The sequence below is a fragment of the Myxocyprinus asiaticus genome, chromosome 7 (assembly GCF_019703515.2).
Source record: "Myxocyprinus asiaticus isolate MX2 ecotype Aquarium Trade chromosome 7, UBuf_Myxa_2, whole genome shotgun sequence".
Classification (NCBI taxonomy): Eukaryota; Metazoa; Chordata; class Actinopteri; order Cypriniformes; family Catostomidae; genus Myxocyprinus; species Myxocyprinus asiaticus.
In genome coordinates, this window is record NC_059350.1 from 47,278,180 (window position 1) to 47,302,449 (window position 24,270).

A 24,270-nucleotide genomic window follows, 5' to 3' on the forward strand; every position below is an offset into this window, starting at 1 on the left:
ATTTACGATAATTCCGATAGCACATGAAGGCAGCATTAATCTATTGATTTATAGCTGTATAATACTCTAACAAGAATGTTTTGCAAATCTTAATCAAGGAAAGAAACATATATAATGTTTGAGAGTCTACTAATGCATGAAATCCCACAATTAAATAAATATACCTCAGGTTACATATGTTTCATATGGCATTCACTGTCAAGTGTATCAATGGGAGTTATTTCTAGTTGTTTGATGACATTCACCACTGGGAATATAGATGCTGCTATTAATAATATGATTTTTTAATTTGTTGGCCCATGTAAACATGCACTAGATAGGTGTCTTTGCCTGTTTCGATGCCTCTCATGTGTTGCCTCTTGAGGAGAAAAAAAAAAAGATAATTTCTATAGGGAAATATTTTTGAAACAATTGTTTTTTGTTTTTTTGAAAAAAACATTGGAGAAAGTTTTGAGAGAAAACTTTTTAAGAGAGAGAAAAACATATTTGTAGGACATAGGCTCAGGGAGGCACTAGTGAATTTTTTTTTTTTTTTTCACAGTGTGGTTCAGGGTTTCTGTACCCAACAAATGCAAGCACTGTTAATGCAATGCGTTTATTTTTCAATTAGTGCAATTCAGTGTGCTTTGTTTCAAAGACATTTGTCTTTAATATACTTCCATATACTTTGGATTTTCCCACCAGATTTCCAACCGGGTGTAGCTTCGTAGTCATCATCTTACTATGTGTTTTTGGTGCATTGACATTCCAAAGTGATTCGGAATGCTGGAATTATTTGGTTAACCTAAAACTGCATGAAAACCACTGTCAGTGGACATGGGTGTAGCCGTTAAAGACGTACATGTGGTTTGTTTTGACAGACTGTTTGAATGCAAGGCTCTAAATGTAAGATGGACAAAAGAATAGCCTACATTTTAACCATTTTAGATGCAGTTCCACTAAAGTCAACAAAAAGCTCTTTCAGTTTAACCCCATAAAACCTCTCACAACGCGAGATATCCTGATAGTCCGTAAATGGCTATTTGCACAGTATTGATTGGGAGACTGTGATTGCTTTAAGTAATGCAAGCTTTTAGAGAGCAAAACTAAATGCATAAGTCTAAATGATCGCGGCAAATTGATCTGCTAACAAGAGCGGAGTGTTGGAACGCTTAAAAAGTGCTAACGAGGCATCTCGGAGCCTTTTTGAGTGACCAACACAGCCATTATCACCGCCACTTGTGTCAGTATAACCACACCATGACATTAACATTGACAGTGCTCAAATGGCCTCTTGTGGATCTGTAAAGACAACTGTAATGTCAAATATGATGTTGAACTTACGCATGCAATCGAGATAACTCTGTATGGCACCTTAAATTGCACTTGGGAAGACAAAAACAAACAAATACAGTGATAGAAGGCTACAGCAATTCAAGATGTTCCAAACTATAAACACTGCTATGTTTAATTTAAGAAAAAGTACCATATAGACTTGTCCCTAAGACAAAGGATAAGCAGTAAGCTTGGGATCGATGCCTTTTTCAAGCATCGACAATCGGAAGATTTTCCCGATGATTATAGATATTTATACAGTATGTAAGCATACACCATGGGCTCGACATCTCTCGAGGCTGCTCAAAAATCTGCAGCGCCACAGAACGTAACTCGCATATTTTTCCATTAAATTATATCCAAATCATTATCAAAGGATAAATATTATTTACTCTAACAATCAGTGGATGATCTATTGTGAACCAGACTGATCTCACAGTGAGATCGGAAAGAGTAGGTCAAATTTTCTTTATGTAAAATCGACGTATACTTACCGAAATTCGGAACACTGCCCCATGTGGCCAAAGCGGTAAGTGTTCTTGGGTGTATGGTCACGTGTGAGCGCCATTTTCTGGGTGTAATGTCCGCAAAGTTGTTTTCTGCTGTTCAGGCACATATGAGGAATGACTGTTTTATAAATTCTATAATCCAACCCAAACCTATACCTAACCTTAACCATTAGTATATGAAAACTGTATTGTTTGATGTGAAAATGCAATGTTCGCAGCGCGGCCATCACTGATTATCCGATCACGATTACTCCCTGGTCACAACGGGATTCAATCCACGGTGTTCCCCGCTGATGTGATGCGCGTCCAGATGCGACATGCTTCTGGGTACGCCACAGGGTAAAGCATGATGTGAGGACATGATGGCGGTCCGTGAGTCAGCATAGTGTCGCCGATCCTAGTGTATCAGGACTATCGGAAACAACATTCCGACCTCCCGTGTGATCATGTTGCATGAACGTGCATCTTTCATAATGCCTACACAATGTATGTTCAGTTACAAGTGTGTCTTTTTGTGGTTTGACACTTGAAAGAAAAATCTTCAAAGATACATACAGAGACATTTCATAATAATTTCTAATTGTTTAGTTTGTGCAGTTAAACCAGTTTCAAACACTACCTGCAAACTCATCAACATCACTTTCATTCTTGAAGAAGTACAAAAACCTTAACTTTTGTGTGTATGTGTCTTGAAGAAGGAGCTCTAAAACACCTGTCCTATGCTGTGATACCTGTGCCTTGCGACCTGTTTCACCCCCTTGTGGTTTCCCAATGCTATTACGCCAGCCATTCAACAGAAGCCCAACTAAGTGAATTGGAAAGCATGCAAATTAGCCTTTGTTAATATATCAAAGCCTCAAAAATGTATCGATAACATAATGTGCCGATCAATTATCAATATATATCATTAGCCCCTTTCACACATACAGTCCAGAAAATGTACTGCAATTTTCAGGTTAGAGGTCATGGGTGAACACGACCCTTTTGAAAATACATGACAATAAATGATTTTCAAGACATTTTGTCTTGTTTTCCAGTAAACCCTAACCCTGAACCTAACCCTTCTTGTTTTATGTCTAAAGTTCACAAAATTTTGTCAGATTTATCTTAAAACAAGACTTAATATCTTATCCCATTTTGCTTAACAAGTAAATAAATCACGTTTAAGGAATGTTTAGAGAATTTTACTGGAAAACATGACAAAAATAAAAATCAGTTTTTACAGTGTACTGGTAAATTTTGCTCTGGCAGTTACTCTTAATGAGTTAATTTCCATATTGATGGTATGTGAACAGCACATATGGTACTTATCAGTAAAGGCAACCCAACGATTTTTCTGTAATTTACCTGGTTGTATGTGTGAAAGGGGATAATATTTTATAACATGCCTAATAATCAGCCAGATATACAGTAGGGTCTCTAATCTGCACTAAAATTTTTAATTTTGCAAGTAAATGTTAATAGTATAAAATTCAGTAAAATCTACTTTATTTTATGACATAATATGAAGTGAGAGAGTATATTTAACTTAAACATTTCAGTAACTTTTACTTAAAACTCTGATATACATGGTATTTTAATTAAAATGGTGATGGTACTACTCAAGCAGAAGTCATGTGCTCAGTTTCTCTAGGGCTGACCCCTTCTGTTCTCAGAGTCAGAGATTTCTTTTTTTCTCCATGAATAATATCTTTGCTCACTCTTTTCAAGTGCTCTCAAAATGGCTGGGAAGATCCTGAATGCCCCTTTATTTCCGTTGCTCGCACTCATGTTATGTCATCTACCCTGGTTCTGGAAAGAATTCAGCCTTTTCATTTTTAGCATAGTTTACTGTTTCCGAGGAATCACTGACATGGGGGTTGATGGATTGTGGCTCTGATCCAATATGCGAGCTACTTTGCATTTATTATTGAAATGGATACGTCAACTGACACTAACTAACCTATCACCACAATATATTCAAAGCTGAGTTGCTTGGATAATTTTTTTAAAAGGCAAACATCATAGTTCCAATTACTTAGAAAAGCAATACAATAAAAACCTCTCTTCAACAAGTCCAATGATTTGATGTATAATTCATGTCTGTAGCACAAACGGTGTGCAACGAGTTGCGCAAAAGTTAATACTTAAGGTTTAATTAAAACAGTAATTGTGATGCTTGCCTCAGCAAAGTACAAAATATATTTTGCAGGTCTGTATGTAGAGTGGGGTCCAGCTGTGAGGTGAAATTCTTTATCTAGAAAGATTCTCGTATGCTTATCGTTGCGTTCATAGCTGAGAAATTTTTAGACTGACAGCTCTGTGTGCAAAGCCTCTTTTCTGACACAAACAAGCCGGCAAAAAAGTTCACCAGACAATGAAATGTCTGCATGCATAACCTTTCTACTGATGTGGGAGATACTCCGCCAACACAGTTCAGACTATATTCATATTCATAAAACCCTTTATATGCAAATAATGCAACACAAAGTGTTACCCATGCTCAGCATGACAAATACGAAGGAGACTATAGGGTACATAAAATACAAAGGCTATTAAGAAGCAATGCAGATGAACTATTAAATTAAGAGTACACCTAATGAATACATTAAAGGCAGAGAAAAAAAGAAAAGAAAAGATAACTAGGGTGAAAATCTTTATATTTAAAAAAAAAATGGCACTCTAATCTCTGTCTTGGCTCGTACTTTTTTTTTTTTTTTTACCTTTTTCACCCAATTTGGAATGCCCAATTCCCAGTGCGCTTTTAAGTCCTCGTGGTCGTGTAGTGATTCGCCTCAATCTGGGTGACGGAGGATGAATCCCAGTTGCCTCTGCATCTGAGACCATCAACGTGCGCATCTTATCACGTGGCTTGTTGAGCGCGTTGCCACGGAGACATAGTGCGTGTGGAGGCTTCACGCCATCCACTGCGGCATCCGCGCTCAACTCACCACGCGTCCCACCGAGAACGAACCACATTATAGCGACCACGAGGAGGTTACCCCATGTGATTCTACCCTGCCTAGCAACCGGGCCAATTTGGTTGCTTAGGATACCTGGCTGGAGTCACTCAGCATGCCCTGGGATTCAAACTAGCGAGCTAGCAAACTCCAGGGGTGGTAGCCAGCATCTTTTACCACTGAGCTACCCAGGCCCCCCCCCCCCCGGCTTGTTGACATTGTTCACGTTTTCCACCGTAATAATTACTAGAAAAAGGTTTCCAAACTTCTCTTCTAATTGACAGATTTGTCCAAATCTGAGAAGCATCCTTAAAGTGATAGTTCAGCCTTTAATTAATATTCTGTCATCATTTCCCCGCCCTCATGTACTTCCAACCCCGTGAAGCTTTCTGTATTCTGTGGAACCCAAAAGATGATAGACAGAATGTTAGGGACTGACAGACTCAGTCACCATTCCCTTTCAAAATATGGAGGGGAAAACAAAACATGCAGTTAAAGTAAATGATGATTAAGTTTAGCATTCTCTCATCTCTTTAAAGAAATACTTTTCCCAAAATTGAAAATTCTCTCATCATTTACTCACCCTCATGCCACAAAGATTTTTAGAAGAGTATCTCAGCTCTGTTGGTTCATAGAATGCAAGTGAATGGGTACAAAAACTTTGAAGCTCAGAAAGCACATAAACGCTGCATTAAAGGAATCCGAATGACACTGGTTCAATCTATGTCTTCAGAAGAGATATAAGTGTGGGTGAGAAACAGATCAATATTTAAATCCTTTTTTTACTAATAAATCTCCACTTTCACATTCTTCTTCTTGTGTTTTTGGTGATTCAATTCTTTGTGCATATTGCCACCTACTGGGCAGGGAGGAGAATTAATAGTAAAAAAAAGGACTTTATATATAATAAAGTTATACATATATTTATCTGTTTCTCACCCACACCTATCATATTGCTTCTGAAAATCACTGGAGTCATATGAATTACTTGTATGCTGCCTCTATGTGCTTTTTGGAGCTTCATAGTTCTGGTCACCATTCACCTGCATTGTACGGACCAACAGAGCTGAGATATTCTTCTAAAATACTTTATTTGTATTTTGCAGAAGAAAGTCATACACATCTGGGATGGCATGAGGGTGAGAAAATGAGAGCATTTTAATTTGTTGGTGAACTATCCCTTTAATTTGATGCATGGAAGAAAGAAGTCATATGGGTTTGGAACAACATGGTGGTGAATTTCCATTATTAACAATAATATTAATAATAGTATTATTATTGTTAATAACAATAATAATCATTCTGTAATGCATGTTAAATGTGTATAATGTACTAGAATATAGGAGAGTTATATGTAAAAGTAACTATAGTTACTCACTACTTTAGTATTCTTATTATTGGATACTTTCTTACTCTTGAGTATTTTTTTACATTATTACTTTTACTTCTACTTGAGTAATTATTTTTCTAATGTACTTTTAATTGAGTACATTTTTTGGCTACTCTACCCACCTCTGCTTTGTATTGCAGCACTTTTCATGTTACTGTCTCCTTAAGATGAATTGCTCATTTTGTATGTTGCTTTGATAAAAAACAAATGGAAACGTTATATAAAGATTATGTGCCTCATTCATAAAGTACAAGAACAACAGACTTCTGTGTAAAGGTCATTCTCACTGAGAGCGATTAGCGATGACAAAGCAACCCCAAGTCATTAATTTTTAATGAGGGTTGCCAAATTGCGGCAACATGAGCGAAGAACTACTTGACGATGCGAAAAAGTTGAGAATAGTTCAACTTTATGTAAATGAGCAGTGATGTGATGCGGCAACAAATGTGAGTGAAAATTTAGAAACAATGGATTTAAGAATTAACATGAAACACGAGCAGAATGATCTGATGTCTAAATCATTCATAAAACCAAACTGAAATAAATTATGAAAGGATGATTTTATAAAAGAATATAAAACACAAAAATAATTAATTTAGCTGTACTGTAAATTGTTCGTATAACCATTCATATGTAAGTTGTCGCCCTGAATAGAATGTGAAAATTGCGGAGAAATGGTTTTATGAACGAATATGAAACACACGTTTTTGTGTGTAAATAGTAAAACCATTCTTACGTATATTGTCACATAAGAAGTCAGGTAAGAAGTCATTTACGAACATTTTACATGGAAATTTGTCCTGCTTAAGTATAATAAATGAGGCCTATTGACTGATTATTATAGTCTGAGTTTAATTGCTCAGTTCTTCCATAGGGGAGGACAGTAGGCCATGGTGGCTGCATCCAATAATTTTCTAATCTTGACCCTAACAACAAGCAGAATGTAATGGAAAGCAGTTAACATGAAGGAAGCCAATAAAGGGATACAATTGGTGTTAGTCATTGATTGTGGTGCAGTGTTGAGGAAATGTGTAATGTAGCTTTGGTTTCGTTTTAAATGAATATGTCTTTCTGGACTCATAATAGCACCTCTATGTTTCCTGTGTTTAGTTCAAAAGATTTTTGTGTTTACTCACAATAGCAAACAATTCTCTCAATATAGATGAAGTTCCTATGTGAACTCTACAGAAATTTACAGTTAAGCATAATAAATATGATGAAGGTAACATAGAACGGCTGAGAAAAGAAAATGTCCTAGGATAGAGCCTTGGGGTACACCACTTGTTATTAGGGATCAGTCAGGATGAACTAGTTGACTAGACGATTATTGTGGTCGGCTAGTGAATTTATTTTGCAGCAGTGCTTTAAAGAGATAGTTCACCCAAAAATGAAAATTATATCACCATTTACTCACCCTCATGTTGTTTTAATTCCGTAATACTTTCTTCAGTGGAACATAAAAGGAGATATTAAGCAGAATTGTAGCCTCAGTCATCATTCACTTTCATTGTATGAAAAACAAATTTCTGTGTTTAAATCATAAAACCATTCTCATGTATATTGTCATTCAATTTATGCAACAATTTATTTAAGAAGTCGTTTATGAACAGTTAACACGGAAATTCATCCTGCTCAAGTTTAATTAATAAGGCCTATTGACTGATTATGAAAGTCTGAGGTTTTTTCCTCAGTTCTTCCATAGGGGAGCACAGTAGGCCATGGTGGTTGCATCCCATCATTTTCTAATCTCAACCCTAACAACAAGTAGACTGTAATGGAGACCAGTTAACATGAAGGAAGCCAATAAAGGGATACAATTGGTGTTAGTCAGTGATTGTGGTGCAGTGTTGAGGAAATGTGTAATGTAGCTTTGGTTTCGTTTGAAATGAATATGTCTTTCTGGACCCATAATAGCACCTCTATGTTTCCTGTGTTTAGTTCAAAAGATTTTTGTGTTTACTCACAATAGCAAACAATTCTGTCATATAGATGAAGTTCCTATGTGAACTCTACAGAAATGTCATTAAATTGTATCAATGTATCATTGAACGGCTAAGAAAAGAAAAGGCCCTAGGATAGAGCCTTGGGGTACACCACTTGTTATTAGGGATCACTCAGGATGAACTAGTTGACAAGTCAATTAATGTGGTCGGTTAGTGAGTTTATTTTGCAGCAGGGTTTAAAGAGATAATTCACCCAAAAATGAAATTTATATCACTATTTACTCACCATCATGTTGTTCCAATACCATATCACTTTCTTCAGTGGAACACAAAATAAGATTTTAAGCAGAATTTAAGCCTCAGTGATCATTCATTTTCATTGTATGGATAAAAAAAGAAATGGAATGAAAGTGAATGGTGACTGAGACTTACAATATTACTTCTTTTGTGTTCCACGGAAAGTAAGAAAGTGATACAGAATCCCTGCACCAAGATGCTTCTGGACATTTCTTAAAGCTGATTTAATATGCAGAGTCAACTATAAGTAATCCATTTGTTGTTTGATTTCCCCAAAACGTGTAAAAGACGTGGCTCTGTGACGCTATTAAAACATTGCTCGGTTTGTTTGAGCATCCCTACCACTTGACACAGCAACATTGACTAATGCTCGACCAATAATGTGAGTTTGGGGCGGGACTACTGTATCTGTTTGTACAACCAATTGAAGACAATGGAAGTATTCAGGAAAACTGTTTAAAAGCAATAATTATTGTAGCTCAGAAATTACACAATTCAGCTTTAAAGGGTTGTGATCAATGATGTCAAATGCTATCAAGGAAAATATATGTATTAAAGGACTGTCTTTATGCTTTGACATTGACAAACATCTATTTAATACTAATGTGCTCTCTTCTGACATGCTTAAGTGTTAGTGTTTTGCGAGCAGGCGAATGTGGTTGTAATTAAAACGTTTAGCTAAACGTTAAAGCGTTCTGCTGATGTATGAGAATACACAGTGACAGGCAATAAAAAGAAAGAGGCTGCGTCACTCACGGCTCATCCTGTTGGAGTTGGTTTTCAGCTCTTGGCAGGTATGTCAAGAAGATGGGCTGTAAAAAGCATGAGGGTTACCGTCGACATAATGGGGGGAGGGAGCGGGTGCAGGCATTAGCAGTGTCAGTCGGTTCACTGGCGCTCTCATCAGACAGCAGATGACTAGACAGTGCAATGTGAACACTATCTGCTCTGGAGAGAAGCATGTGTTTATAGAGGGAACTTGAGGTGGTAATGGCAACTTGCTAAATCATGCCCTTAATAGGGACCTCCAACGTCTGCTGTGTTAATTTTAAAAGCAGTGCTAAAAATGATGGATTGTTCAAATCAAATTGAGTAACCAAAGTAAAACAGTTCCACCAAGGCTTTTGTCTTGCAACATTTTTAATGTTATAATATATATATATATAGATATATATATATATATATATATATATATATATATATATGATATATATATAGATATATATATATTTTTTTTTTTTTAGTTTTTTTAGTTTTTTCATGCTGAAAATGCTGAAAATGTTTATTGAATTATGTACATGGTATGCCGATTAATTAATCAATATAAATATTTTCTGAGAAAGCCCCTCAAATAACAATAATTCAATATATAATGATGAAATAATTATAATCTTTATATTTAAATAATACTAAATTATATATATATATATATATATATATATATATATATATATATATATATATATATATATATATATATATATATATATATTTATTTATTTATTTATATATATATTAAACTAATTTATATTATTTTTTATTTACATTTAGTCATTTATTAGACTCAAAGCGATTTATTTATTTATTGAATAACATTCGTAATGTGTATTTTTAATAATGCTGTGTCATATTAACAAATATCCAGTTATTAATGGATGGTTGTTGATATGACCTTCTGAAAGATTTTATAGGGTTGGATATCGATACAGATTTCCAGATTCGATTCTGATTCACAAGCACTCAATTTAATTTGATTCTGATTTTGATTCGATTTGATTTGATTCCAATTACTTTGAGAATATTTGAGTCCTTTTTGCTTACAGTACAGATACAAAACTCTAACTAGGTTGAGGAAACATTGTTTCAAGTTCTCAAGTAATTATTCAAGACTAGTTAACAGTCAGTAATAATGTAGAAACAAATGGCAAGCAATAAAACAAATAAAAACAATTAAACAAAAATAAACAAATATGCTTAAATATTCAGGTAAACATTCAGCAATTTAAGAAAAGTAATGAAATGTAACATTAAACTACTTAAATTACTGGTCTTCACTGTATGATTACTATGCATTAATACCTTTAAAAAAGAAGTATCGAAATCAGAATTATTCAAATAAAGATCATTATCAATGGAAAAGTCTTTTTTTTTTTTTTTTTGTACATGTAAAAGTATTTAATGTTGGAATTCAGTTGATATTTAATTAGCAAAAATCATGATTCAGTAGAATTCAACATATTAATTTATCAGTCATTTAGCATCTAGAACTAAATGCTACTTTTATGTTGCATGTACGTATACCGAATACCTGAGGACGTTGTTGTTTACTGTGAATAACCTAAACAGTGAAATATCACGCTGGGTAATCCCCCGTCCAATTACCCAAATCCACTCCGCACATCTAATCTATACCAGCATGAGAGTGTATTAGCACAACTTCGTTCTCGCCCGTAGGGAGAAAGGAGAGCGAGAACACATAGTCCTAATGAGGCGTTCTGACCTATACAAGTCTCAGATCTTCACAAGGCTTGGCCTACTAAAGCTGTTTTGAGGGGACATGGCGGGCCCCCAAACTTCACAAAGAACGCTGGAGGGGATGTGACTCGCCAGGCATTTGATCAGACTAAGAAGGGTCACCAAAGCCAGAACCCTGCAAAGCAGCGAGGGCGCATTTAGTATGCTGAGCAGAGAGGCGAGCGGCTTGCATGACTGGTTCAACTGGCATTTGACATGACTTCCAAGATCTTGGGCTTGAGGGTTGGGTTAGCTGTAGACACAAGAGACAAGGCTGTAAACTTTGTGTTTGCTTGGTGCAGAAGTCTGTAATTCTTTCTGTGTTGTTATTCAACTCTGTTATATATACTCAGTTCAAAATGTGCAAAATGCTCTTAAAGGGATAGTTCACCCATAAAATCACAATTCTGACATTATTTATTAGGGCTAGGTAAAAATATAGATTTTCTGATTCATCGCAGTTTTCAATTAAAATCACTCGCAAATGTGACCAAATTCTGTGCTATGTGACTATAAATGTCTGTGAATAGCCACTGCCTGGATAATGTTCAGATTTCACTTGCCAGTGACTGAGTAGAATAGCATAGAATAGTAACCTAAACCTTACTGACAGTGTCATAAAAAGCAAGTGAGAGATAAAAAGCACAATTCCACGTCATTTTGTGGTGCTTCTATGACACTTTCAAATCACGTGTAGACTCGCGTGCTCTTCAGGACTCGTATTTTGGTTCCTTACAGCCAGAATTTTCGTTTTTGATCGAACTATTCCTTTAAAATGAATCGGTGTGTCTATAACAATAGATAAAAGTTTAAAACTTTTTCCTCTCTGGCAAAACAATCTCAGTTCAAAGTAACAACGGCATTATGTCAAAAAATATCTTGTTGTATGTTTATTGCACTGAAGGAAAAGTCTCCTCCACCGAAGAATCCTTCAAAGCACTATTAATTATTTCAAAAGGAACTGTTTTGTGCTACGATTATTGCGTGTCCTTTGCAGTTTTCTAACTAATATATTGTCTTGTTTTTTCTAGTCATGCAATCTTTAGTATATCATTACATAGCCACAACTCAAACCAGGAATAAAATCATTATAAATTGGGACATGCCATCTCCTAAACTTTGTAATAGAGGGCAGTTGCTGGGGTATTTTTGAAAGTTGAATGTTGCATGTTGATCTGGCCTGTGATGATGGGTATCACTTGTATTCTCCAGTGAGGTACAGAACTATCAATAGAAATGGTGCCGAATACATATAGAACCACAATGATGGATTGTTCCCACCAAAATTTTCGCCCATTTTAAGTGAAAAGGAGCAGTCCAGTGGGTAAACTCCTTTGGTATGTTGTTAAAGGCATGTTCATATCTATAGTAGGGTCCAAAAGTCTGAGATTACTCATGAAAATGCTTTTATTTTGCATTTCTCTTATTTTACATATAATATAAAAATCGGATGATCATGTTATCCAGCTTGATTTGAGAATGTTCCAAACAGCATCTTGTATGTTTCAGTGGAAGCAAGTAAATCTGACGATTGTTCATGTTAAATGTCACAAATTGGTTTACATTTGATTAATGACTTTTTTTAATAATTACTTTTTAATTTTAATAGAGCAGAATATTAAATATTGTCCTTTATTTTACTTAAGAACAATTATTTGTTTTGTATTTATATAAAAAAATCCTGATTTTCAATGTGCTTTCAGACTTTTGAACACCACTGTATTATTATTATTATTATTAATATTAATAACAATAATAATAATAATAATAATAATTCACAATAATAACCCTGATGTATTATTATTATTATTATTAATAATAATAATAATAATAATAATACATTTATTATATTAAACACTCAAATTTAAAAGCTCACCATTCACACATACTGTTGACTTATTGCAAAAAATTGGTCTCATTTTTTCAGAAATCCTCACAAAAAAAAGAAAAAAAAAGACTCCAGTTATTCATAAATATTATTGTATGTGTTTATAATCTTAAAATATCTTATAAGTCTTATATCTTATAATAAACAGAATTTTTTTTTTTTTTTAAACAACTTTTTGTGTCCTAATTTTGTAAACATGTAATTCTGGTTCTGTTCACTCTACCTCACTTTGAAAAGTGTTATTTAATTCCACTATCTCTATCACATTCCATCACAATATACAGATCTGAAATGTAGGTGGCGTTTTAACACATTTTAGCCCTCACAGGTGTGCTTGTACATAGACATTCAATCTGACTTTCAGTTCAAGCGCCACCCTTTTTATTTCATTGAATATCTCGGCCTCTGAGTGGACTAGAAGCTCAATCTAGGTGTTATTAGAAAGCTGAAAAACATATTTTTCTCATAATTTGTTTAGCATGCTTTTCTTGGTGGATGGCATATTTTGTTCTGGACATCTAAGATGTAACATTAGATTATTCAGTCAAGCAAGCTTACAGACAAGTAAAAATGGCTTATTTTGTTTTTTTAGAAAACTGCCTAATGTAAAAGCAGCTATACATTTTTTAGCTGTTTGGGGCTTACGGCAGCAGTGATCAGCTCATAAAAGAGCTGTTTGTATTTGATGACTTACAGAAATCAAATTTCACTTTGTGATTCTTTTGAAAATCTTTCAAACTGTGGTATGAGAGCAACAAAAATAAACTATATAGTCGCACTCCTGAGAATGTGAGCTTTCATTTGATGTATGACTTGTCCATTTAGGTGCTATGTGAAGGACTTTTATTTTCATATAAATATTTCTACCCCATTGCCTCTAGGAGGTGCTAATTTTCAACGCGAATGCTTTGAGGCCTTATTTTATTATTTTAACTAACAGAAATGCAGAAGTTATGGTTATCTCTGAAAAGTTTAGATTCTAAGCTTTTAAATGATACCACATATGCCTGACTTATTTATAAGGAAACTTGAATGTTTTAAGCGTAAACGTTTTTTTTTTGCGATATAGCGCCCCCCTTTGGACCTGCCATTAATTGACCACTGGGGTCTCTTATCATATTGCTGTTGCCAGCATTTTATAAAAAGCAATAAGCCTTTATAGTCCATGCATTACAGTGGTTTTAAGGGATCGTTCAGACCGAATGCATTCTTGCGCTTAAAAAAAGGCTGATGCAGTGCAACGAATATAACAGAAGGCAGGTGTCGCGAGGTGCATTTTTTAAATGTTAAAATCTGTTTACTTTGACACAGCGATTTAAAAACGCAGCGCTCCTGCACGAGACGATAAAGAAATGAGTGTAACAAATAAATAATAAAGCTGCTTTCCTCTTGTGCATTCTTGCAATTTTTTGCATTTGGTACATGGCAAGTTAAAGGAATAGTTCAACCAAAAATAAAAATGTTATATAAAACGCACATGACTTTCTTTTGAAGAATGATTATTCCTTTAAACATCTAATACTTTAACCCAGAACATGATGACATTGGCTGAGCTGCTGGAGATTTGGTTATAACCCACATGCTAAGTCGTGTCACATGTAAGGAGTATTGCCCAGCAATCGGACTGTGCTGTCTGCCTGCTTTCCAATTTGGACTAGAGTTGAGCAATGGGTCCCAAGTGGGTAACAGTTCCTACCCTTAACTCATCCCTTCTGGTGGGCCAGTGTTTTAATGATCTGTGTGGCCGGCCCGTTAGGTGATCTGCAGACTATCCCTGTGCGTGGCGCTCCCCCTATAAACAGCCACTCACTTACCGCTAATAAAGGGCTTCTCTTAATACACGGCATGTATTTTAATACACCTTTGAAACATGAGTTGGTTTATTTATTTATATGCTCACTTGGCTCTGTTTCAACTGTCTGGGGAGTTTTTTTTTTTTTTTTTATCTCTCTTGCCCACTCTCTAAGAGGCTTAGCAGCATCTAGTGGCCTTGATTGAAAGAAATAAAATATAAAAAATGTTTGTACTAAATAAATAAATAAAATATATTTGTTTCTCACTTTGGCCTAAGTGTTGTTTATGTAATATATTTCTGTTAAAAACTGATTAAAAAAGTAGTTATGATCAATTTTTTTGCAAGTCATTCTTAAAAATAAATAAATAATTGAAACCATTGAAAAAGGGTTTTACTGATGATTTAACGTTACAAAATGCTAAAATTATGCAACTTATGCAGTGTGACAATTTATGTATGAATGATTTAACGAATTACTTACATAGAGCACTATAATAATGCAACTTCTGCAAAATGCCTCAATTTATGTAAAAAGGGTTTTATGAATATAGAACGCTCAAATGATGCAACTTAATAAAAATGTCACAATTTACATAAGAATGATTTAACAAATTATTTAAATAGAGCACCATAATGACGCAACTTGCTCAGAATGTGTCAATTTACATTAAAAACAAAATGGTTTTATGAATGAATTATAGAATGCTAAAATTATGCAACTTAAGAATGTTACAATTTACATATGAATGAGTTAATGAATTACGCGAAATGCATCAATTTATGTTAATAATATATTTTTTATGAATTATTTATACAGAATGCTTAAATAATGTGACTTAAGAACATGACAATTTATGTAGAATGATTTAACAAATGATCTAGATAAAGCATTATAATTACCAAACCTACACAAACTATACCAATTTACATAAAAATGGTTTTATGAATGATTTATAGAATGTAAAAAAGTGCAACAAAGAATGTGACAGTTTACGTATGAATGAGTTAACGAATGATTTACATAGAGCACTATAATGAATTAACTTACGCAAAATGCATCAATTTATGTAAAAAAATATTTTTACGAATTATTTAAATAGAATGCTAAAATGGTGCGACTTAAGAACGTGACAATTTACGTATGAATGAGTCAACGAATGATTTACATAGAGCACTATAATGAAGCAACTTATGAAAAATGCATCAATTTACATTAAAAAATTGTTTTACAAATGATTATATTTAAAATTTAGCAATTTAAGAACGTGACAATTTATATAGAATGATTTAACAATTATTTACATTAAGCATTATACTGACAAAACTTATGCAAAATATAGAAATGTACGTAAAAATGGTTTTATGTGTGATTCACTGTACATGCTACAATGATTTAAAAACATGACAATTTATGTAAGAATGAGTTAACGTATGATAGAGCACTATAGTGAAGCAACTTACGCAAAATTATTTAAATAAAATGCTAAAATGATGCGAGTTAAAGGGATAGTTCACCCAAAAATGTTTACTCACCCTCATGCCAACTGAGATGTGTGACTTTTTTCTTCTGCAAAACACTTTTGAAGATTTGTAGAAAAAGATCCAGGCTCAGCAGGTCCTTAGAATGGGAGAGGATGCTGATTCAAAATGTGTAGGTCCAAAGAGCACAGATAGTCAGCATAAAAGTAATCCATCCTGTCTCCAAACAGATCACTTTGTGTGCAAAAAAGAACATATTTACGTAATTTGTATTTTTGGGTGAACTATCCCTTTAAGAAGAATGAAACAATTTATACAAGAATGATTTACAAATGATTTATATAGAGTGCTATAAGGATGAACTTATGCGTAATACATCAATTTACATTAAAAAAAATTTGCGAATCATTTATATAGAATGCTGAAATTATACGACTTAAGAATGTGAATATTTACGTGAGAATGATTTAAAGAATGATTTTCATAGAGCACTGCATAATTTATGTATAAATTATGCAGCTTAAAAAGCATGTGACAATTTACATTAGAATGATTTTACGAGTGATTTACAAAATTGTTAAAATTATACAACTAATGCAGAACGTGACAATTTACATGAGAATGGTTTTGTTAATCACTTGTAATGCTTAAAATAGAATGCGACTTGTGCAGAATTTGACCATTTACGCACAAATGGTTTTATGAACGATTTACACAGGAATTTGCTCTGCTCTTGTCTAATCGAAGGCCCTTAGACTTCGGTTTAGTATTTAATGTTTGTGAGAAAGATTTGAAATTACCTTACAAAATTTGCTACCAAAATACCATAGTTACTTTCACTGTTACTACTATAAAAGCTAAATAAATTAATATATGTTAATTTTTCAATTTTCCTTTATTGATGACAGTGATGACAGTGGTGGCTAATACCATGTCAACACTATTTTACTGTAATACTCTGGTATTTTTTGGTTACCATGGTACATCTTTCTAAGGGGAGACTGATCAACAGGTTTGTTTATGTAAGTCTAGCTATTCCCACCTCTACCAAATATTATTTACTGTACAGTTTTACTGTAGGAACTACAGTATTTTACTTTGGTATTTCAAGCGGTTACCCTAGTGTCATTTTTTGTAAGAAGACGATTTTGTTTTGTTTGCTCCCACGTTCAAAAACAAATTGTAATATCTCCATATGCATGTTCGCTAGCACTGCATGCACCGTCACATTAGCTCTGTCTGTTCGGTGTTTATCTCATCACCCCCTACAGCATCTATGTTAAGGTGTTAATATCAGTATCCAGCCTAGCAGCTTATGAATGCTAACCAAAAGCCGCATGTGAAAGCGCTCCAGATCTCCTCAGCCCATGCTGACGGATTAGCACTTCAAAAAGGGCAAAGCGGTCTCCAACTCTGACACGGCATCAATACAGATTCTTTAATGTCATGCCTCTGGCAGATGCTGTTGACTCCGCATATAACCTCTGCGTCATTTACTGCAGCTTATTTATACAAAAAGTGACATCAGGCACCTTTTAATCCCTTAATATCAGTATTATATGTAACAAACATAATCTACTCACAAGATGATGCATATATGATGTATACAGGTTTCCTTTGCCAACAAGAATTAGTGTCACTTAGCATGAGATATTTGTGGCTAATTACATAATGATATTTAAAGGGCATTTATGCAGAAAGATTTAATATTAATATGTAGAACATCCCAAATTGAAATGTATAACAAACCCCACACTGACGATCAAAACAGAATTAAACATAATGCGCCCTTATAATAGCGAATTCTTCACTGCAAAAAAAAAAAAAAAAAAAATATTTAGGGCTGTCGATTTAACGCGTATATAAAAAATAACATGTTAAAAAAAATTATGCAATTAATCATGTCCCCGGACCATAATAAGGAAGATTCATGATCAATTCAAGCTTGTAGTACCACCTATTTTCTCCAGGGGGCAGTAAGCAAAACTCCATCTGTATAGGCAATGTGCAGCTTACACAGAGAACAAACCACACTTACTGAGAGCAGACAGCACAAGATGAGAACACGGTCTTGCATACAAACATAGCTTGATCGAGCACAAATCCAATTTTCTCCGTGTTTTTCTAAGTTTCAAACTTAATTTAACTTGACATAGTGGCCTAAAATGGTACGTTTATGACGCGATGCAACCGAGACGCTCAAAAGCATTTGTCTGATCCCGGTGTACATTGACACGTCCATAAACAAGCAGTTATAATAAATCTCGGACTGACTGACGAATTCAAATGCAAAAAGATTGCTGTGAACTGTAGGCCATTGATTGGCTTATGTTCAATAATATGGAAATCGTCCTGGTTACTTGCGTAACCTCCGTTCCCTGATGGAGGGAACGAGACGTTGTGTTGATGTAGTGACACTAGGGGTCACTCTTGGGAGCCTGAGACACCTCCGGTCTTTGATAAAAGGCCAATGAAAATTGGCGAGTGGTATTTGCATACCACTCCCCCAGACATACGGGTATAAAAGGAGCTGGTATGCAACCACTCATTCAGGTTTTGTGCTGAGGAGCCGAGACAAGGTCCCAGCCATTTCAGCAGGTAGTTCAGCATTGTGGCAGGAGGGACACAATGTCTCGAACGGAGGTTATGCAAGTAACAGGACGTTCCCTATGTCACTCACTCGACGTTGTGTCAATGTAGTGACATTAGGGGTCCCTATACGAAACACAGCAACTGGATGAACTGTGTAAGGTGAACTGGCAGTGTGTGACGGACAGACCACTGTGTGCCTCGTAGCCAGCACACCAGGCCGATACATAACCTCCCCCAACACTGTTATGAGTGTCGAATGGCTGGGCGTGGCTGGAGTGGGGCATGGCTGCTTTGAGCAACGAGGTTTCAGGTGAGAGCGGAGGGTTCCACTCTAGCCTGAAGCTCGCGGCTGCCCAAGAAAGCATGACCATCATTTCCGCATCAGCCTGTGACTGGGCAACCGTACCAGAGGGGGGTAGCCCAGCTGAGGATTCTGCGTCCGACTGGACGAGCCCGCTCTCTGATGCTGCGCTCGAGAGCTCATCAGCTTCGCGGGCTCCGAACAAGAGGTCGAACTCGCCGTGAGACGAGCCGGCGGACTCATCCGGAAGCCCGATCGGGCAGACGAGCGTGCTGGGGAATGGGAGGTCAGTGGGGGGATACCCGGCTGAGGTGGTCCCATTGGTCCCCAAATCGCCCCCAGTGCTAGCCGCGCTGGCCTCATACCCGTAGGTTGAAGGACCGAGGCGGGGAGCCACTGGGGTGGCTTGCTTTCGTAAGAAATGTTGCCATGGTCATGTCCTCGCAATGAGTACATGATCCATTCATGAACTCTGTCTCCGCGTGTGTCGCGCTCGACACGAAAGACAGCGATCGTGACTGTCAGAAGTTGAGAGGTAACGACCGCAACCAGGAATAATACACAAACAGAAAGGCATCTTTAAAAAGATGCATCTTTAAAAAGACGTTCCGTGTGTGCCGCTCTTTTATAGAAATATACTCGTTTAGAAAAATATACTCTCTTTTTTCTGCCGAAGTGCCCAGGGGCGTTCTCTGCAGTGCACCAGTGCAGAGGAGGGAGAAGCCGCTGAAATGCGCCGTCTGATCCAGCAGAGGTGAATGAACAGTCAGCTCAGTAAACATCGACTGTTCGGCTCCGAAGAGAAAATCTGAATGAGTGGTTGCATACCAGCTCCTTTTATACCCGTATGTTCGGGGGAGTGGTATGCAAATACCACTCGCCAATTTTCATTGGCCTTTTATCAAAGACCAGAGGTGTCTCGGGCTCCCAAGAGTGACCCCTAGTGTCACTACATCGACACAACGTCGAATGAGTGACAGATAGGGAAAAACAATATATTGTATTGTAAAGCCACTTTTTGTATTGTCTTTTTTAATTATTTACTTGTGTGCCTAAATATTGTAATACATTTTAATTATCTGTATTATTATTTTTTTAATAATATATATTTTAATTATAATTTAAATATAACTATTTATAATTGTGTAATCATTATATATTGAATTATTGTTATTTGAGGGGCTTTCTCAGCAAATAATGATATATGCGATTAATTGCGATTCATTTGCTTAATTAATTGAAATACCGTGTAATTAATTCAATTAAACATTTTAATGCAACCCTAATTTGTGTTGGTTTCCAGTTAAAATAGCGAAACATCCTTAAAGCAAGTAAGAAACTAAATTGAAAAGCAACTTGTGAAGCCAAATTGCATAAGATGTTAAAACTTGTTTTCAGAAATCTAAATATTGTTTATTTATTTTCCCCATTTGAAAATGTATTTCTTCCTTTAAAGGTGCACACATGAATTTGTATTTATTTATAAATGTTTTATTCATTCAATTAATTTATAATTATTATTTTTTGCTAATTGCTAAACTTTTAAATAGAAAGACATATTAGAATAGTATTTTGGAAAAATACATTTATAATGGTGCTGGGCACACATTCAAAAGCGTCACCACGTTGAAATCCCATCATCAGCCAAATATTACTCGCTTTATCTCAATAATCCCATGTAATTGGAAGCTTTCACTTGCGGAGTGACAATGGTAAACAATGACATTGTTAAATCAGAAGTTCTGTATTTGCATGATGCTGCATCTACATCACTTGGTGTCAGCACAACATAAACAGAAATATTACTGAGAGCACCTTGAAGCATAAATTTAACAAAACTTCCAAGATTCTGTTATACGTTGAAGCCATGACGCAAGTAATATGAAAGGCCCTTTAATATGGTTGACAAAATGTGTTTCAGAAATCTCCCACCTGATCTCTTCCGTGATATATCGGCTTTACAGTCCGAGTGCACGGACTCTGATAAGCATCAATGTGTTTGCTTTCTGGAGTACAGTGCACTTCATTAATAAAATCAATTTGCACATTTCTGAAGCTCTGCGCTGAGCACTGGTGATGTACTAGAGGGCAAGATTTTATCGATATTTCTGTAATATCTGAGCATAAGCTAATTTTCTCTTGTATCAAAGGCAATATGAGTATAATATAAATAAATAACAGAATACACCTTTGGATGAATTATAGGTGTTTTAGAATAAAAGGTACTTTGCTTGAACCTAGAATGTACTCCTCACATAAAGCACAATATACAACTGTATTACCTATAATACAGTACTAATATAAAAGGACCCATATTTATATTTATAACTACTATGTACTTAAGCATTTGATACAACGTACTTATTATGTACATTCATGTTGTTGCATTGTACTTACATTTAAAGTACCTGCATTTATTTACATCTGAAGTTACACTGTTAAATTACCCCAGTCCCAATCCTAAACCTAACCCCACTCCAGCACTTATCCTAACCCTAAACCTAACTTAATTGAACCTAACCTAGCCTAACCCTAACCCTAACCCCTAAACCCTATCCGTACTACTAAACCTACATGTACCTTAACCTCAGTAGCAGCAAATGTGAATCTTGTGATAATTTTGAAGAACCACATATAGTTACACAACAAGTACATTGCACTGAATGTATTTTAATGTTAATACATAATAGTTAAAGACAAATTTAGATTTTTACACTACAAAAAGCTATATTCTTAAAGTCTTATTTACAAGTATAAAAGTAATCTAAACTACCATAAAACAATACAAATGCACCTTTTATATATTAAGACTTGTTTTCAGAGAATCTTTAAAAGGCTTTTCACTCTGCACTTAACCCCAGATTACTTCACCATGATCACACAGGAAATCGGCTTGTTAGTTCCGAAATTTTTTCCACCTGAAGTTGGCTCTAATATGCCGAATTCCGGACAAACGACACCATGCGGTGGATGTTCATGCCCCGAAAACCGAGAAGGATATAGCTGCAGGCTGAGCTCCAAAAAGGGGCGGGAGCACAAGACCACCAGCAAAGACATACAGAGCCTTAAACCAACCCTGACCCTCACCTTAACTGTGGTAGAAGTGCCGCCCCCTTATGGAGTGGGCCCAACCCCCTTCTGGAGGAACCACACCCTCTTCCAGAGATTTCCTGCCCTCTTTTGGAGTTTCCACCCCCGTTTGGAGATCTCTGGGTTGCAGCAATACTTTCTTGTGAAATTCTGATATTCTGAAAGCATACTGTAGACCAGTTTGAGCAGAAAAAAACATTCAATCCTCTGTTGCCGATTTTGCCATGAGATCGATTTTTACATTTAAGTTAAAGCCACATTTAAGCCAGAATATATAAACATTTCACACTTTTAATTTTGATGGGGTTAGCATTGATTTGAATTCTTAGTTATGAAGTCCTTCTCCTATGCGGAGTTAGTCTCACTTTTGCAGTGCTAACCATGAATTTTGGTGCCAAGATGTGAAGTGTGAAACAATGCCGTGTTATGTTGTTACAATGAATTGTTCAGCAACAGACAACAAATCATTAACTGTTTTATACTTGCCACAGTAAATAGTTTTGCAGAAACTTTCACACGCTGTGTTTAGATTCTGTGTCTAGGGGAAACGGTGAAGGAAAACATCTTAACTGAAGTCTCAAAGTGACAGTATTGTTTTTTAAGTTTGTTTTAGAAGTCTTGAAGACAATCCGAGTGAATTTACATGGGTTAATAATTTCAAGTGTATTTTGTCTTGTTGCTTTGCCAGAATTCTCACATTCATGCTTAAAACAAGTGTACAAAATCTGTGAGTGTACCAAAGACAAAAAATGCCTAAATGCAAGAAAAAAACACCTTCTCATGGAAAAGGATGTTTTGGTATTTTACTCAATATTAGAATATGATTTTTTTCACTGTAATGTTTTTAAATTTTGGTCATGTCTTATCCCCTTTAATAATAATCCCAAACCACCACAAGCAATCTAAGCTGTTTTAAATGTGCCTAAGTCAATGCAAAATCTTCATTTCTCATTGTATTTTCAGTGTTGGAAATGGTAAACTGATTCTCATTGTGTTATTCTAGGTGATCGACATTAAGGAGAAGCTGAAGGAGTCGAAGAAATTCTGGTCGTCGTTGCCAGACCGCATCTGTGCAGAGGACAAAGTGACTGACCCAGATGAGGAACAGTGTTGGAACAGTCACACAAAGGGAAGGTACGGAGGTCACCTTGAACTGCAGATCCCTTGGGTTGGGTTGCAGATTGTTGTGTTTCAATGACACCTTAGATGGTAATTGTTTTAGCAATATGAGGCCATAGCCAAATACAAAACATGCACGCGCTGCTGCCGCAAGTCCTAGAAAGAATGTACAAGGTTGTTGAGTCCCTTACAAAAAATTGACCACGGTAACCGCTGTTTCGCCAATATACCATTGTAGATGCAATTATAATGACAATGACATTTTAGTAACGTGGTATTAGCCACCACTATCATCAAAAATTAATTAAGAAAGAAAAGAGCTTCGTACAATGTTTGAACAGTTCACATTTACAGTAATTTCTCATCTGTTTCTGCTATTTGGTCTATGGAAGCCCTCAGAACTGTTTGGAGGATATTTGTGAAAATTGGCACACTCATTAGGGTCAGTCTGAATAGTGTTTTTACCAATTTGGGAGTATGTCAGTCAAACCCTTTAGCGCCACCATCAGATCAAATGTACTTTTGCTTATATTTTTTTTTTTTTTTACACTGTTACTGATTTATGCCCTAATGAATTTTGTGATATTTATATACAAACTTGATCTACTGTAGCAAGAAAAAATATGTGAACCCTTTGGAATTAGCTGATTTTCTGCATTAATTGGTCATAAAATGTGATCTCATCTTCATCAAAGTCACAAGTATAGACAAACACAATGTGCTTATGCTAACAACACACAAACAATTATAATCTTTCATATCTTTATTGAATGCATCCCATTAAACATTCACAGTGCTGTGGAAAAATGTAAGTGAACCCTTGGATTTAATAACTGGTCGATCCTCCTTTGGCAGCAATAACCTCAACCAAGTATTTCCGGTAGCTGCAGATTAGACCTGCACAACTTTCAGAAGGCATTTTGGACCATTTTTACTTACAGAACTGTTTAAGTTCAGTCATATTCTTAGAATGTCTGGTGTGAATGGCTCTCTTGAGTTCATTCCACAGCATCTCTATTTGGGTTAAGGTCTGGGCTCTGACTGGGCCATGCCAAAAGGTGGATTTTTTTTTTTTTTTTTTTAAGACTTACTGTAGTGGA

At 35.6% G+C, this 24,270-nt stretch overlaps 1 protein-coding gene across 1 annotated transcript in view; it reads left to right on the forward strand.

Moving 5' to 3' along the window:
• Positions 1-24,270, forward strand: part of gpc6a (glypican 6a) — a 280,019-nt gene that overhangs the window by 241,901 nt on the left and 13,848 nt on the right. The window contains exon 7 of the mRNA XM_051702187.1: positions 23,055-23,185. Coding sequence (XP_051558147.1) covers positions 23,055-23,185 — 131 coding nt within the window. The remainder of the gene's footprint in view (positions 1-23,054; positions 23,186-24,270) is intronic.